Genomic DNA, 15,598 nt, shown 5'->3' with positions numbered 1-15,598 from the left:
GCCCCCCCGTGACTATCCTAACTTGTCTTGTAAGTCGTAAAATGTTGCACTGTCGCAAACGTCACAGAAGTAACAATGAGAGCGCCACTGCCCCCTGCTGGGAAGATGCGCAATTACACTTTATTCTAGTACTGCAAAAAAAAAGCCTGTTCCCCAGGGTCACACGCGCCCCCCCAGGTATAGCACGGCGCCCCCCAAGGGGGGCGCGCCCCACTATTTGAGAAGCACTGACTTAGTGGCACTCAAGAGCAGATAAGCATATCCACTGGCCACGATGTTAATAAGAGGAGCAGAGTGTCAAGCCAACTTGACGTGCTACTACTTTGCTCTATGTCTTGGAAATGTTGCCAAGTGGAGATGTTCTCTGTACCTGACTAACCCAATAGGTCTGCTCCCATTATCATCTGCAACTACCAGCTGCTCCACTGCACTGAGGCCTCAAACAAAGGTAAGCATGTTTCTCTGTATTCCCTCAAGATCTCAACTTTGAAAATGTACATGTATAATAATCAGGATGAAAGTAATAAGTAGCACAGGCAGATCTATTATTCAGCCAGTCCACCCTGCCAAGAGCCTGGCATCCTGCCAGCAGGGATGGATGAGCGTCGGGCCAGATAGAGCTCATTGCCAATGTCGTAACGCCTGGCGCTGGTGCATTGTTAAAGATTACTGTTAAAATGATTCATTTTCTAGCCAATAATCTGCAGTACATTATAAGACCTCCGCAAAGGCTCTGTGTAGTTTCCAAATGACTGCACAATATGTTTTCACCTTGAAACAGAAGCTGAACTTCAAACCTGGAGTATTAATCACAAATGTGATTTAATTAATGACACTAATAACAATTCTGCACCAACAGGAAGATCAGCCAAGCACTAAGGTAGGGGTTGACCTTGAGGATACACTGACGGAATCTACAATTATTACACCAACACAGGTGTTTTCCTTTATTTATTATGGTCTCACTATATTCACTCTGATGAGAGCCGTTAATCCTGAACTGGTTGACCTGTCTGAAAGGTTCATACTGGGATGGTTAGAATGTTAAGCATGTTGGACATGCTCAGTGACCAGCAACCATTTCCTGAGCCAGAGAGGAGGTACAAGCTGGTTGGAACTGAAGTCTTGTGTGCAAATTTTGTTCTTATTTTAATTAACAAACCTTGTTAGAAGCCTGGCAGCAGCATTGTGGCCCTACATTTCTGGTTAACAGAGCAACCCAGCAATCCAGTCAGTTTCGAGACATCCGAGCAGTCATTCGGACGATTTTTTGTTTTTACTTCCTTTTACTTTTACTACTTGAGAGCGCTGCATGGCGGGAGTACACACAGGCATATATTCATTCTATCTACAGAATATTAACGTAGCATTTTACTGAGGCACTCACAGTAGTGGAAGTATTAGCGTGGACACATGAATGAACTAACAGGCCCCTCAAGGCTGAAGCCAGAGAGCAGCCATCTTTTGATGCACTTGCCACTGATTCAGTCTTCTGTATTTTGAAAACAGAAGTTAATACTGTGCCTCTCTAAGAACCAACTTCACTCATATATTGTGCTCTCTAGAAGTAAGGTTTGCATATTGCAGCGAATTTATCAGAACATGTTTTGCTTTAGTCTCATTGTTGATGGTCCTGACATCATCATCTGACAACATTGCTGCTTGCAGCTTGATATGATTTTAGTGCATTTAGTTTAGTTGTACTCCAAAATTCCTGTGCTTTAATTACTCAATGTTTTTTCAGATTGAAAGTCGTCACAGGCAGCTATAGTCTACTGGCAAATTAATTATGTGTCTATTTTTATTTGGCTATTACTCTTTAAACTGACACAAACTCCCCAAACAAAAGTGAAATTTAAAACTTGCACTCTCAGCAATGGACTCTGTGTACCATTGGCATGATGACAAGTCCTAATAGCATACATGTGCTGACCTAACCAAAGCAAATACGAATTGTCGTTTTTGCGGCACTCACCCTGCAACACACAGCTGCCCTGTTTTAGCACACAAACATTGAATGTGTGAGTCGGTGTGCTGCGCTGTGCTAGGTGCAGTGTGAAAAGAACAAACTAGGCTTATTTTCATTTCCTCTTGATGTTTTATTTTTCTAAAATGTGTATCCATTGTAATGTGTAAGTGAAGAGTCAAGTGGAAATGCTGGGTTATCTAATAGACTATAAGTATGCAGAATTCATCATAAGTAGTGCTTTTTTCATCAGGTCACCATTCTATGGCCAAGGCATCATGGGTTTTGTCCATCCTGTTTCTGTTGGTATTTTCTGTTCCACTGGCTGGCCCTGTACCAACCCAGCACCTCTGTGGCTCCCATCTTGTGGACGCTCTTTATTTCGTATGTGGAGAGAAGGGCTTTTTCCACAATCCAAAACGACTTCACAAGAGGGAATTGGAACACTTGCTCAGTAAGGCCATGCAAAATCATTGGTGGAAACGTTCTTCATCTTTTGTGGAGGTGTTAACAAAAAGTGTGGATTGTTTACTTTGATATCTGGTGGTTAGGAGAGAATCCTTAGGGGCTTTGCATCTTCAGTCTACCACTCATCCATGATAAATGTACACCACATTCAATTATATCATTTGTTTACCAAGCAAGCATATAACATTTTATTTTGAATGCTAAATCTTTCATGTGCCATGACTAATATTGTGTTTGTGGAATATGAGTTAAGCATACAGATGCACCCGTTTTCATCTATCTCTGGGGAGGGCCATTTGGTCCCCTGCGGTCCACTGAAAATGACATCACATTGGCCATGGCAACTGTGATGTCATTTAGACAATGGAGAAAACATTGTCAATGGAGAAAACATCTTTTAGCCAAAACCACAAGTTGCATGAGACAATAATAACCAAACCAATTTGACTAATTATGCATATTATTTTCAATCTAAAAATAGACATTCATATTTAGTCTATTTAGCTGAGTGGTAGGACTGCACCATAGCACCCTCTATTGACCAGCCGTCGCTGCTTACACAGCAATGCTCCTTTTTTAGTGATACTTGAAGCACATCATTTACGAACCACTTCAAAATGCCCCCCCGACCAGCATTCGTGTGCAAAGCACGCCTATCCTATCTCAATTCAACAGTGTCAACCAAACATCCTCACAAAACAAACAGTTAGCACCTCAAACAATACTGTGATGCTTTCAAGTTTAGACGTGACAGCTTTGATAGACTTTATTGGAGCGCTACCATATCCCCCAAATCACACTCTCAAAGTGATCTGATTACTTAACCAAGCTATTAAGGCTCCATCAAAGTGTGATGAGTCCATATGTATGAAGAAGTTGCGTTTCACACAGGCACAGCAGACCTACTTGACTCGTTTATAGCAACTTTCTTCATCTCTAAGGGTTCCTGTCTAAAGAGGCCAGACAAGAACAGCAGCTGTGGAGGAAGTTATCTAGAGGCAATGATTCCAAGGTGAAGAGAGGCATCGTGGAGCAATGCTGTCATAAGCCATGCAGCATTTACCACCTGGAAGGCTACTGCGACTGACCCGCCGACTCCTCATACAGATAGAACCCCTTGTGAAAAAAAGGTCCTGACGTCCATGTTAGGTGATGTACTGGCTGTGTTTGAACGACAGGAAATAAAGCTTCATGACCCATAACCCGAGGCTCCTCTTTGCCAAGATGTGACTTGTGACTTTACAGCATGTTCCAGAAACGTGGGTTTCCATCACCATTTCAAAATATGACTGCATTACTACAGTGCCCTCTGCTGGCCAACCACAGACATGGCCCAAACTTTTTAAACACGTTGAATGAGCCACATTCAGAAGTGTTGAAAGGTGACTTTATTTACAAGAGAAATTGATGCACCCCAATACCCTAAACTAAACTATCTCACCTACATGAATAAAAATATAACAAAGCTCATTAGACTTTTGATTGTTAGTAAAATAACCATCTGTTAATCATTCTAAATACACATCTTGAGCATTTCTTTGAGAAATAGAAGTCCTCTATCCTGATCCCTGTGTAGTAAAGATTATACAACTGTAATGCTATTGAAACAGTGGAGAAGCATACCCAAAAAAGATTTTTAAACCTCAACGTACGGGCACGCACGCGCACGCACGCACACACACACACATACGCACACGCACACACACACACACACAAAGCTCAATTATCGTCGATGTCATCTAGTTGAATCTCTTTGCTGTGTGATTTTCTGCAAGGGAAACATTCAGATTTAAAAAACAGTCATCAATCCTATTTTAGTTTGAATTTAGAATTATATATTAATTACATATTATGGTTAATAATTGTAGTAAAAGTAGTACAAGACAATACATGGGCTGCTCACCTTCTTTCAGAGGTGTTGCAGTCTCAGTGTACCGGTTCTCCTTATTATGTTGGAACGCTTTACTCGGATCAAACCTGCCACGAGCCGGGGGTTTTGATTTGAGGTGATTTGGATTACTCTTCTGACGGCTCAACTGGGAGCGGAGCTTCAGCACCTCCTACAAAGAGACGCCCACAGCAATTGAGAGAAAAGGCAAGAGCAAGGTAAAACTTCAGATGGGTTTTTGTCTTTCAAGTCATTGCATGAAGACCAACTACGGTCAAATTCCACTGTCTTGAAAGGTACTTTGCGGCACACTCACTCAGTATTTCCTCAAAGGGAGGGTAAAGTGAGACAAATATTGGCACTCGTGTGATAGAAATGTATTAAAAATTTATGTCAGAACTACAATTTACCCCTGAAAAAGAAAAACCTCTAAAGAGATGCAACGGTCTGCTTGATTTGACACGTCAGCCTGACTACGTCACGAAAGTAAGAGATCACAATTTCCCCATTGGAAATCATTGTACAGACTATGAGAATGTACAAAGCTACCAATAGGTACCAAAATATCTCTACGTAGGACTATTTCAACATATCACAAGGATTAGTCTCTACGTGGCTGATTTAAGAGCACTTCAGCTGCACAGTTCCAGGTTTCTCCTTGTATTTTCTTCTTTTAAGTTCTCACTCGCCGCGGCACGGTTAGCATGTCCGCCTCACAATTCGGTGCCCATGTAAACTTTGGTGCCAATTGATAGCTGTTTTTGTAGAATTTAAGCAATAGTCTTTACAATGATTTCCAATGGGGAAATTGTGACCGCTTCTTTTCGTCATCAACCAAGAGGGGGGGTTGTGGGGGCTGGCCCTATTCCTTATTAAAAGTGGGTGTTTTTAAACGCATTAATTGTTTCATCATTTCTGCAACATGAATGAATAAAATAGAAAATGCTAACTTGTTTTCATTTTCTAACAAAAAATCCAGAAACTGGGCTAGTGAAAAATTAACCATCCTTGGGTTACCTTCCTTTTAATAATGAATGGCTCTATTATTATTTCTAAATAGATAGGTCAGAAAAGAAAAACTATTCTTCAGAAGTGTTAGTATTAAAGAAAAAATATTTACACTTTGTTTTATGCAATTATGTACAATCCTTCACCCTGCCTTAAGTGACATGGTAATGTTCAAACAGTGCAAAATAGAATGCAACTATATTACATTAAAAAAATTTGCAATAAAAGGTTTCTGCTTTGTTTTTGAGGAACACTTGGGCATGGCATCCAACAGTATTAATGTTGGTCATGATGGTGGTACTTTGAGAGCTTTTTGTAGGTGAGACTTGATGTAAAACATTTGAGAACTGGAAACGGTGGATCTCTGAATATTCTACACTAGTACATCGATTTTGACGCCATTGCAACATTGAGTGTATTCATAATATCCTGCAATAGTTTCATCAATTGTGCAGTAGTGCACCCTGACTGGAACAAAAGCCAACCGCAGTCTAAGTGTTGTTGGAATTCAACTTCCCAGTTGCATTACCTGTTTCAGGTTAAAATTCTCATCCTTTAGCTGCATCACATGTTTAATCTTCTGCTTCTGATTCTGGTGACCCAGCAGACGAGCGTAAGCATCTGCAAGCTTGTTTATTTCTTCCTGGTTTGCTCCATTTTCGTTGATGAGTGCATCTCGTTCAGCAGCAAAGTAATTCAACTGCTCCTGGAGGTGCCACAAAATAAGAATATTTAATGAAATCAAGTGTCTAATTTTTTGGGAGTGTATTAGCATCATTTTATCAATTAATTTTGCTCCATTTTCCCATTACAACTATAATACAATCTGTCTTAAGTGCCACAGCCCCTATCCCGGCAGTAACAATATACAGTGATCCCTTGCCACCTCGCGCTTCACCTTTTGCCAATGCGCTACTTTGCGGGTTTATGTGATGGGAGAATGGCGTTTAAATACACGCTGATAGCGCGGGGCTTGCCTGAGCAACGTGCGGCACTGCCGACAAGCGCGGCAGCCAGCCTGTCACACACGAGGCAGGACAACCATGTGCAACATGGAGTATTTAGGGAACGCGAAAAGAGGAAAATGGAGGCTGGATGCCAACAGAGCAGGTGCGTGAAGTGACTGCCGAACCAGTCAGCGTGCTCGCATCGTGGAGGCCTCTCATTACACAGCGGATCAGACAAACGGGAATCAGGTGGCAGGCGTGCCTGTGTGTGTGTGTGTCAAAGCAGATGAAACGGCGTGGACTGACTGGCGGCGAACGGCATCTATATACTAATCGGTTTGCTTGCATGGAGGATGACAAAGTTTGGAGAATGACAAGGTGAAATTTAAATGATTTGGACAATTTCAAATAAACGGTATATCAACATTTAATTGATTATCAATTATCATTATTGTTTAATTCAGTTAGTTGTTGACAAATTGATTAATTGTTGCACCTATAATATTTAGAGTTTGTTTCAACTGTTTGGAAGAGACTGACCTCGAAGGGTTTAACCTTAGCAAACAGCTTCTCATACTGTGATCTCCAGTGTTCTGTCTCAGAACTTGTAGAACTTTGAAAGAGAAGAAAAGGATATTTGCAAGGTGTAAATAAATGTATTCATCCCTTAAAGCCCAGGTGTCAAACTCAAGGCCCGGGGGGGCAGATACAGCCCGCCACATCATTTTATGTGGCCCACGATGACAAATTGAGCACCAAATTCATGTGTCATTACTAGAATTGCAAATTGTCTTCACTTTTAATATCTTTTCTTTTTAATGTTTGACCAGTTTTTACTCGTCCGATTTGAAAACGAGTTATTTGTCAGTTTGTTTTGTAGCTTTTACTGTATATAATATGGAGGTGCTCATACATTTATTTGGGTTGACAGTCATAATGCCTATCTGAAAGAAGCTATGACTACAATGCGGCCCACGAAAAAAATGAGTTTGACACCCCTGGCTTAAAGAAGGAAAAAAGTTCACCTCGCTGCTTCAATTATTTGTTTTTGCAGTTTCTGTTGCTGCTCGTCCATCTCCCACTGCAGTGTGACCTTCTCCTGAGTCAGCATCTGGACTTGGTGCTGCAGAGCGTGCCACTCTTGTTGTTGGTCTTCCATTTTACACTGCAAAACCTCCACCTTCTCCTCTGTGAGGGCTGTTTGCGCCTGAAGGTTCACACACTCTAGCTGAATTTCATTCAAGCGAGCTTGAAGCCACATCTTCTCTGTATCTGCCTCTATTAATGACTGTTCTGAGAGTTCAACTTGAGAGAAAAGTCGACTTCTTTCTTCGTCTAGTCTATTGAGCTCAGTCTGTAGCCTGAAAACCTCTGACCTAAACTGTTGGTGGTCTTTAATTTCAGCCTCCAGTTTCATCCTTTTTGCCTCAAGCTCTGTTTGGTATTTAGTTTTTTCCTCTTTTTCTTGTAGCAATTGTTCCATTACGTTCACCTTTTCCCTGCAAACTTCCTCAAGCTGTTTCTTAGCCATTTGTTCTTGATAGTGAAGCTCAGCAAGATGCTGTCCTTTCTGCTCTTCAACTTGGCTCAATGCTTTTTCCTTGCTTTCTGCCTGTTGCTGAAGCTCCTGCTCTAACTGAGAAATTCTCACAACATGGCTGGCCTCCAAGGCCTGCATCTCCTGAACTTTTTGAGTGAGACGAGCTTGCACCTCCTGCAAATCTCTAAATTAAGATGAGAGTGAAATTAATTAGAAAAAAAAGGAATGGCTCAAATTATTTTTAACAGATGCAATTAAGAGGCAAACCCTGAATTCTTCTGTCTTAGTTGGTGCTCCTCATCTTTTTGTTGAATCACTTTGTCCATCTCCTCTTTCATCTGTTGGGTCACTCTTTCCATCTTCTCCCCCAATTTATGATAGCTTTCCTCTGCGCTCCTCAGGGCATCTTTGGTGCTTCAGCATACAACATACCCGTAAGCTCTTTGAACATTGCAATGGAATGTTCATAGCAAGACAGATTTGACAACTCACCATTCCAGCTCTGTCGACATCTCTCCCATTCTCTTCAGCGTGGTTGAGTGGGCCTCTTGTAATTCCGAATGTTCCTCTTTCAACAATGTCAGGTCACTGCTCAGAGGATAGACTATGATTATTTAAGTGTTGAAACTGCTTGGTTTCAGCCATAGTTCTCAACCCTAATGAAACTAAACAAGTTACATGCTAATGAATAGGTTGCCTTTATGTTTTCATAACTAAGAATAGGTATTTTAACTTAGCTATACTAATAATTCCATCAATGATGAAAACACTCATTCGGTTCTGGATCATTTTGCTTTGCAGGGTGTGCACAGCTACACCGTGTCAAGAATATTTCCTGATCATTTGTCTTCATTAAGGAAATTGGGAGATAGAAAGGATGGGCCAGGCTGTGGGACACTAATGTTGTTATTTATCCTGCGTAACAGATGTGCTGCTCAGCTTGAAGCAGCAGTGTCAGCGGTGGTGAATGTCAAATATGCTGAATTTCAAGAATTTAAACCCACGTTGAGTTGAAAATTTTAGTTTCCTGACGTTAGACATCATAACATGTAATTTGGCCGTTTTAAGCCAAATATTCCATCCATCCATTTTCTATAATCCTTTATCCCCACGAGGGTTGCTGGCATGCTGGAGCTTATCCCAGCAGTCATCGGGGACACCCTGAACTGGTTGCCAGGGAATCACAGGGCACACAGACAACCATTCACACTCAATCACACCTAAGGACAATTTAGAGTGCTCAATTCACCTAGCACGCATGTTTTTGGAATGTGGGAGAAAACCGGAGTACCTTGAGGAAACCCAGGCAGGCACAAGGAGAAGATGCAAACTCCACGCAGGAAGGCCGACGCCGGAATCGTACCCTGCATCTCATCTAATCAGTGTAAAAATGTAGTCAATCGGAACGGGAGGAGAATAGTCTAATAGTAGTATAAGTGACAATAGTACAAGTTAAAAAGACTGTGACCAGCAGATGGCAGCATTGGGACCACCATGTATCATGTTATTTGGAAGCTCATGAACATGGCTGATCTTTGGAAATCTGATCGTAGCAAGCATCATGCAAATGAGCAAGGAAATTGTCACAACAAACAAACTTTTGGTGATGAAATAACAGTCTAAGCTTTCATTTGGTAGTTTCTGTCTACATAATCATAAAACATATTCTGCGAGCCGCCTTGAAGGATAGCCAGGATGCTTTTAGTTGTTCTAAATTCTGCAGATCCTAATTTACAGATTTGTCATTTATTCCTGTGAGGATAAAGCAGTTTGGACAATGGATGGATGGATAGTTAGTGACATTTGAGTAAAAAAACATTTCATTCTATTTTTCTAGGCCATTATGCTGCCAATTAACAAAAGTATGTCAGGATAAATGCCCAACGAGGTGAACAATTATCAGGGATTAATGGTCAGCATGGAGGCGTAAAGTCGGCGCACAGTGGCGGGCGGTTGCCTCAGCAAAGTGCCTTAATCCTTGATAATTGAGGAATGGCACAGGGAATTAATACAGTTACACCATGGTCATGGCTGTCTGATTGTTTGGTGTCTTATAAGCCCATGCAAATTGGGCATTTTCTAAATGTCAAATGTCCCCACGGCAGCATCAATTTGAGTGCAGAATCTCGCTCATATTTCAAATTTTAGCTCACAACTCAGAAATCAAAGATCCGCTAAACGACCTAAAGTCAAGGTACCGCTGTATGTTCTTTGACCGTATATTTAGATTTGATGTTAACTCACCGCTCAAAGTGTTCCCTCAGTTCTTTCTCATTCGCATTCATTTCCTCCTGGCTCTGTTCCCTTGCTTCACCTCGTCTTTGTGCCTGTTCCTCCATGAGAGCCAGCTCTCCCAGCACCTCCTCCAACTCCTCATTCAGCTTATTTCGGCACTCCTCTGACTCCTGCCTCTCTTGCTCAAGCAGCACAGTCAGACAGTCTACCAGAGCCTGAGGGCAAGAAACGAAAAAAAAAAAGAATGACCTTGATGAAATGCTTTCATTACATCAGTATGACAGGGAAGACATTGTAAAAAGGGAAAGGAAATTCCTTGCAAGTAAATAAAGTGAATGACCCTTTCTTTTGCCAGTTCCTCAGTGAGAGAAGCATGCTCGTGCTGGAGCTGAATCTTTTTCTCTTCCTCATCTCGGTTAGTGTCCTTCAGCAGTTGGAGCTCTGTGGTCAACTCCTCCAGTCTCCTGAAGCCCTCTTCTTGAAATGTGTCTAAAAACAACAACAACCTTTTTGTTGAATTTGTTACGGTTGGTTTTACCGATATCAGTGGGTGAGCATACTTTTCTCCTCTGCCAAAAGCAAACACTTCTTTTCAAGATGTGCCACATCTCCACTCATCTTCCTCTCCGTTCTCTGGAGCACCTCCCGCAGAAATATCAGTTCAGCCTCCTGCTGACCAACTGTGGCTTGAGAGTCCTGAACGTCTTGGTTGAGGAGCTTCAATTGCGTCTCCAAGTCACTCAGTGACTTTTGGGACTCCTTAAGCTCTAACGTTTGGCTCATCAACATCCTCTCCACTTCTGATAAAGCCTCCTGAGAGGCCTGCATGTCAAGCTCACATTTGAGCAGATCCTCTTCTTTTTGCCTCAGAGCAACTTCTGTGCTTTGAAGCTTTGCTCTGCACTGTTCGAGCTCCTGCTCAAGGTGTCTGCAGAACATGCAACCATTATTTGTGATTTTTTCTTTGACCGAGATTTGACACCCTTTTAGGGAACTCTTACACATTTACTTACTTCATGTTCTGCAGCTCTGAGTTAAAGACGTTGCCCTGCTGTGTTGTCTCTTTAAGCTTTAATTGGAGATCCTACGAAAATGAATCTTTTAAATAATGCCCAAGACACATCCGTGAACTACTTTTCTGTTTCATACCCACCTGAATCTGATCATTTGATGCATCCAGATATCCTTGCACACCCTTGATTTCCTCTTGGAGTTCCCTAATCTCAGCTAGGAAAATACCATATTGCAAGGAAGGGGGAAAGAAGAAGTTAGTCAATCAAATGTGATCCATTATAACAGCTTGATTAAAAATGCATTCACACTATAGTAACGCTCGGTTTGGAAAGATTTCATTTAACAATCTAATGTACAAACGACCTGAGTCCTATGTCTATTTTAAGATGCTATTATGAAGGCAGTGGTTCCTGGCTGTTCAGCCACCTACTTTGTGGGCTGAACGTGAACCATTTGGGTACATGACTCAGGCCATTTGAAGGCCCAATGGGATAAAGCACTGCAATTGAGTTATTTCTGCTCGTACTCAGCGAGCCTTTCAGCTTGCATCAAGAGGCCAGCGATTTAATATTCATTTTCTCAACAACAGACTTGATTATGAGAAATTAGTTCCCGAAGTGTTGTTCCAGAATGTCCGGTAGTTTAGGTATTTCCTATTCTACACAACATTTTGGGCACATTGCAGACACAGCCCATCTTATGTTGGTTCTGTGCTTCTGAAAATTGCAATGTCCTTTAAGAAGGACTTGTAATACCAGATTCAGTTTATTTCTGCTCAAACTTAAAATGCGATTGCAAAGTCGAATCAAAGGCCAGATCTCCTTCTATAGGCAAACGACATGGCGTATCACTCAATAGCGAGTGGTGGGTGAAAGGGGCAGCCTTGTCAATGACTTGACGTCATTTGTTCCTAACATCGCGCTGAGCATTAGACAGTAAACAGGGGGATTATTTTGACACTTAGAAGACTAGACACAAAAATGGGAACACCAGATATGTATCAAATTTGACAATCTTGCTCCCTTTCCCCATTAATACCTCAATGTGGGATCTTCGGAGGCGCACTTTAAAGTATCTTATGAAGTGTGTCAAATGTACATGGGCTTCAAAACAAATTTCTTGCCTGTAGCCTATATTAGGGATTAACTGACCATGTAACCTGCCATTCTGTTGTGCAAACTCCTCATTTTGGGTTTTCAACACTTCATGGAGGTCCTCTGTGGAAGACAAACCAAACATTAACATAAAGGAGGAGAACAAGGTGATCTGCTGCTTATCGTCCTTACCCAAGTCATTATTCCTCTCTGTTAAAGCTTTGACAGTGTCCTTGCTAGCTCTGAGATCGGTTTCTGACACTTTGAGTTGACCATCAGAGCTGAGCTGTAGAACACTTAGCTCCTGCACTCAGAAAAAGTCGATATACATCTGAACATTTGATCTAACAGTTTGTTGTTTTATTGTAATATGACTGGTAATGTAAACTGTTGTAATGAGGGGAGTGGGTAACCTTATTTTTGCTGTCCAATCTGTTCCTGGCTTCCATCAACTCCATTGTAAGTGAATTGATCCGCTTTTTCGTTGTGTCAGCTGAAACCTGGGAGGAAACATACTCACTGTTAAAGCGGCGCAAACGAGCTCTAAAACATAACCTATTATGTACTGTTGGTGTGACAGTTTAATTTAAAAATAATTTCATTACATATTAAACAGAAAATTTTGAGGCAGAACAAACCTTGTTTTTTAAAAAGTCATTGACTTTCTTTAGTTCTGCTTTCTGTCTTTCAAGGGTGGTGATGTTAGCGGTGAGACCGGTTTTTTCCCTGATTGCCGCCAACAGTTTGGCCTCCACCTTTTTTAAATCTTCCTCAAGGGAGAACAACCTTCGATCTTGCTCTCCTCTCTGCTGGACCAGTGAGCGGATCTGCAAGGATATCAATATTACTACAACTACAAAAAAAAAAATCTCAGCTCCTGAGAGTTGCAGAATAGCCTTCTTTTTCTATTATTTTAATTGCAGTGACTGAATTCTGGTAGCTGCCATCCTATTGAATTAACTTCCAGGGCAATTTGTCTGAATTTCCATATTTTTAGCCTTTTGTCAAGAACATAATTGAGGGACTCACTTATTGCAGTATTATCTGAATTTTCATAGTTTCACAATTTTGTCAAGAAGATATTAGCAGGCCATTGTGTGTGTGTGTATGTAAGTAAAATACAAATTTATATTATTGCTTTGAATAATAAGTCAACCACAACATTTTTAAGACATCAACTTGGGAGTGGCATTCGAAAAATGCACAATGCACATACTACAGCCACCAGACTCCATACATTTTAGTGTCACTCAACATTGTCGTGTGATATGGAGCGGTCCTTTTTGGATAAATGAGAATGTCAATAGGCATTGACTCATCACCCGGTGCAGTGTCGTCAGCACACAGTGTGTAAATGAGCATTATTGGACGTAATATTATGGCTATGAAGTGTGAATTTTTTTTAACTTTTGCGAGCGTTGCGACTGCTGTATTGGCTCGTTGAGATTTGAGATATGATTTTTTTACAGATTCATTTAAAAAGAAAATAAAAATTGTTTTTGTCACTTCCACACAAATATATGAATTAAAGAAATGACAATTGACTGTTACAATACTTTGCCATTTAGTATTTGGGTAATTTTTAAACAGATAGAAATTTAGGGGAAAAATACGAAAAAAAAAAAAGTGACCAAAGGCTTAAACTTTCAGGAAATTATTAAACTAAAATAAAAATAAATCAATTTATTAATGAGTTTAGAAATACCTCTGGTATTGCACTTGTTGCTGCAAATTGGCGGTAGGTTATTGTGCAGGTGAAACAACTTTAAACCCTTCACAATGCAACGTAAACAGAAGCTGGACAAACGAAGCACGCGTTTTCAGGCACACACGAGAAAGAGAAAATGAGAAAAAAATTAGAGAGACATGTCACTGAAGTGTCCATTCGGAAGCCACAACGCATCACTTCCACAATCAGTGTTGGTGAACAAACAACGCAAGAACATTCTGCACCACTCAGACAATTTTTATGTTTGTTACGTTTTATGAGATACCAAAAGAATAATCAGCCAGATTTGGCTGGGCCCGACTCAAGAGTCTACCTTTTGGCTAAGGTTGGACTTGGTAGCTTCTACTGCTAATGAATATGCAGAACTGCGTTACATCAACTTTAAAGCGACCAGCTTTTAATATGTGTAATAATCAATGCTGTGACCATAACGTAAATTATGGACAATCCGTAACAGTTGGCAGCTCTGTGTGATATTGCATTGCAGAAATATATTTATCTATTTCGAAATGCACCTCTTTCTCCAATAACCGATGCTGTTTCATTTCCAAGGAATGTTCTCTCTTTTTTGTACTTGACGCCCCAACCTGTAAGACATATTCAAAATGCCAAATAAGTTCGATGGACTCAAATCAATCCATCCTATATAATTTACTATATTCTAAACGCAACTGTAATTTACCATTCCATCAACAGATACTGTTCTTCTGACTGGAGACATTAGTAGAATTCTCGAAGGTGACGAAGGAGGCACTGAACACCCAGCTGAAGAAAACAACCATGTTACAGGAATGTTGTTGCACTTATGTGCCTGTCACAGTAACTTGTTACTAACCCGCCTTAGCATGTTTGAAGCGATCTGATTTTTCAAAGGATGCAGGTCCTTTCGGTTCTTCAGGTTTGATGTCATAGATGCCTGGCGCTGGGGCGCAACCTTGGGTAAAAGTATATGTTCATAGTCCACAACATTTCTATGGTAATAATACAGCTGTACATTCAGTGTAACTGTGCTTATTTTATACATATATAGTCATTCCAAATCTGGAGGACATTTTTCACACCCACCACCCTAAACATTTTTTGAAATAACTTACAAAATACAGAAACATGCAGTTGTATAAACTATAGTCGTTGTGAGATCAAATGCAGCTGGCTCCAGTGAAATTGTAAAAAAATATACAAAACGGTTACATTTATCTCCGTCCGTTGTCACGTCTCTACAATACTGCGCGCATTATGTTGCTGCAAATCCGCATTGTCAAGTAATATACTAGCTTTGACCGATTTCAAACACGCTGCTTGATTTTACTTACCAACAGCTTCGTTGAACCGTTTCAAAGGAGCTCTCGGGAAAGACATTACGAATCTAAAGATTTGGATTGTGTTTCACGAAGTCGTGGTCCAAATGTTTAGCGCAGCTCACAATGCCAGCAGTAAACAGTTAGCGACGTTTCAGCGCTGAAATTTCAAATTTACGTCACGTACGCATTTCCGGGTGTTGGGCCAATGAATGTTAAGTGTCTCAAGACGTACGCAGGCTATGGCGTCAGAGATACAAATGAATGTTCCCCAGTTCTTTACCTTGTGCAGAGCGATGACATCAACCACAAAAGTAACACTGGCCATCTAAAACACCATACAGCTAAAGTTATATAATGTAATGTAATGTAATGTAATGTAATGCAATATATCATCCATCTATCCCAGTG

The 15,598-nt window shown here is 40.8% G+C and overlaps 2 protein-coding genes across 2 annotated transcripts; one reads left to right on the top strand and one right to left on the bottom strand.

Annotated features, from left to right (window-relative positions):
- The first annotated feature begins 234 nt into the window (after nt 1-234).
- On the top strand, nt 235-3,894 carry LOC133158901 (insulin-like). Its single transcript, XM_061286167.1, has 2 exons — nt 235-2,420; nt 3,376-3,894. The coding sequence occupies exons 1-2, from the start codon at nt 2,231-2,233 to the stop codon at nt 3,519-3,521; spliced, it is 336 nt and encodes a 111-aa protein (XP_061142151.1). The 5' UTR covers nt 235-2,230; the 3' UTR covers nt 3,522-3,894.
- On the bottom strand, nt 3,808-15,365 carry hmmr (hyaluronan-mediated motility receptor (RHAMM)). The gene is made up of 20 exons (XM_061286166.1): nt 15,203-15,365; nt 14,725-14,823; nt 14,572-14,654; nt 14,405-14,476; nt 12,799-12,987; nt 12,574-12,660; nt 12,353-12,464; nt 12,218-12,283; nt 11,206-11,279; nt 11,066-11,136; nt 10,613-10,980; nt 10,393-10,541; nt 10,062-10,267; nt 8,310-8,405; nt 8,085-8,231; nt 7,303-8,001; nt 6,818-6,890; nt 5,860-6,036; nt 4,338-4,494; nt 3,808-4,202 (listed from the first exon to the last, which is right to left on the bottom strand). Exons 1-20 carry the CDS (start codon nt 15,246-15,248, stop codon nt 4,174-4,176), a joined length of 3,000 nt encoding a protein of 999 aa, XP_061142150.1. The 5' UTR covers nt 15,249-15,365; the 3' UTR covers nt 3,808-4,173.
- Between the last annotated feature and the right edge of the window lie 233 nt (nt 15,366-15,598).

This window comes from Syngnathus typhle, linkage group LG1 (assembly GCF_033458585.1).
Source record: "Syngnathus typhle isolate RoL2023-S1 ecotype Sweden linkage group LG1, RoL_Styp_1.0, whole genome shotgun sequence".
Taxonomy (NCBI): Eukaryota; Metazoa; Chordata; class Actinopteri; order Syngnathiformes; family Syngnathidae; genus Syngnathus; species Syngnathus typhle.
This window is presented reverse-complemented; position numbering and strand designations above follow the sequence as displayed.

Excerpts from the sequence above, each read along its gene's own strand:
- hmmr (XM_061286166.1), bottom strand. The coding sequence starts at position 15,248 with ATGTCTTTCCCGAGAGCTCCTTTGAAACGGTTCAACGAAGCTGTTG. Across the intron at positions 14,477-14,571 it reads CAGTATCTGTTGATGGAATG|GTTGGGGCGTCAAGTACAAA; the intron begins GTAAATTACAGT and ends TATGTCTTACAG. Across the intron at positions 12,661-12,798 it reads ATGACTTTTTAAAAAACAAG|GTTTCAGCTGACACAACGAA; the intron begins GTTTGTTCTGCC and ends GTTTCCTCCCAG.
- LOC133158901 (XM_061286167.1), top strand. The coding sequence starts at position 2,231 with ATGGCCAAGGCATCATGGGTTTTGTCCATCCTGTTTCTGTTGGTATTT. Across the intron at positions 2,421-3,375 it reads GGAATTGGAACACTTGCTCA|GGTTCCTGTCTAAAGAGGCC; the intron begins GTAAGGCCATGC and ends TTCATCTCTAAG.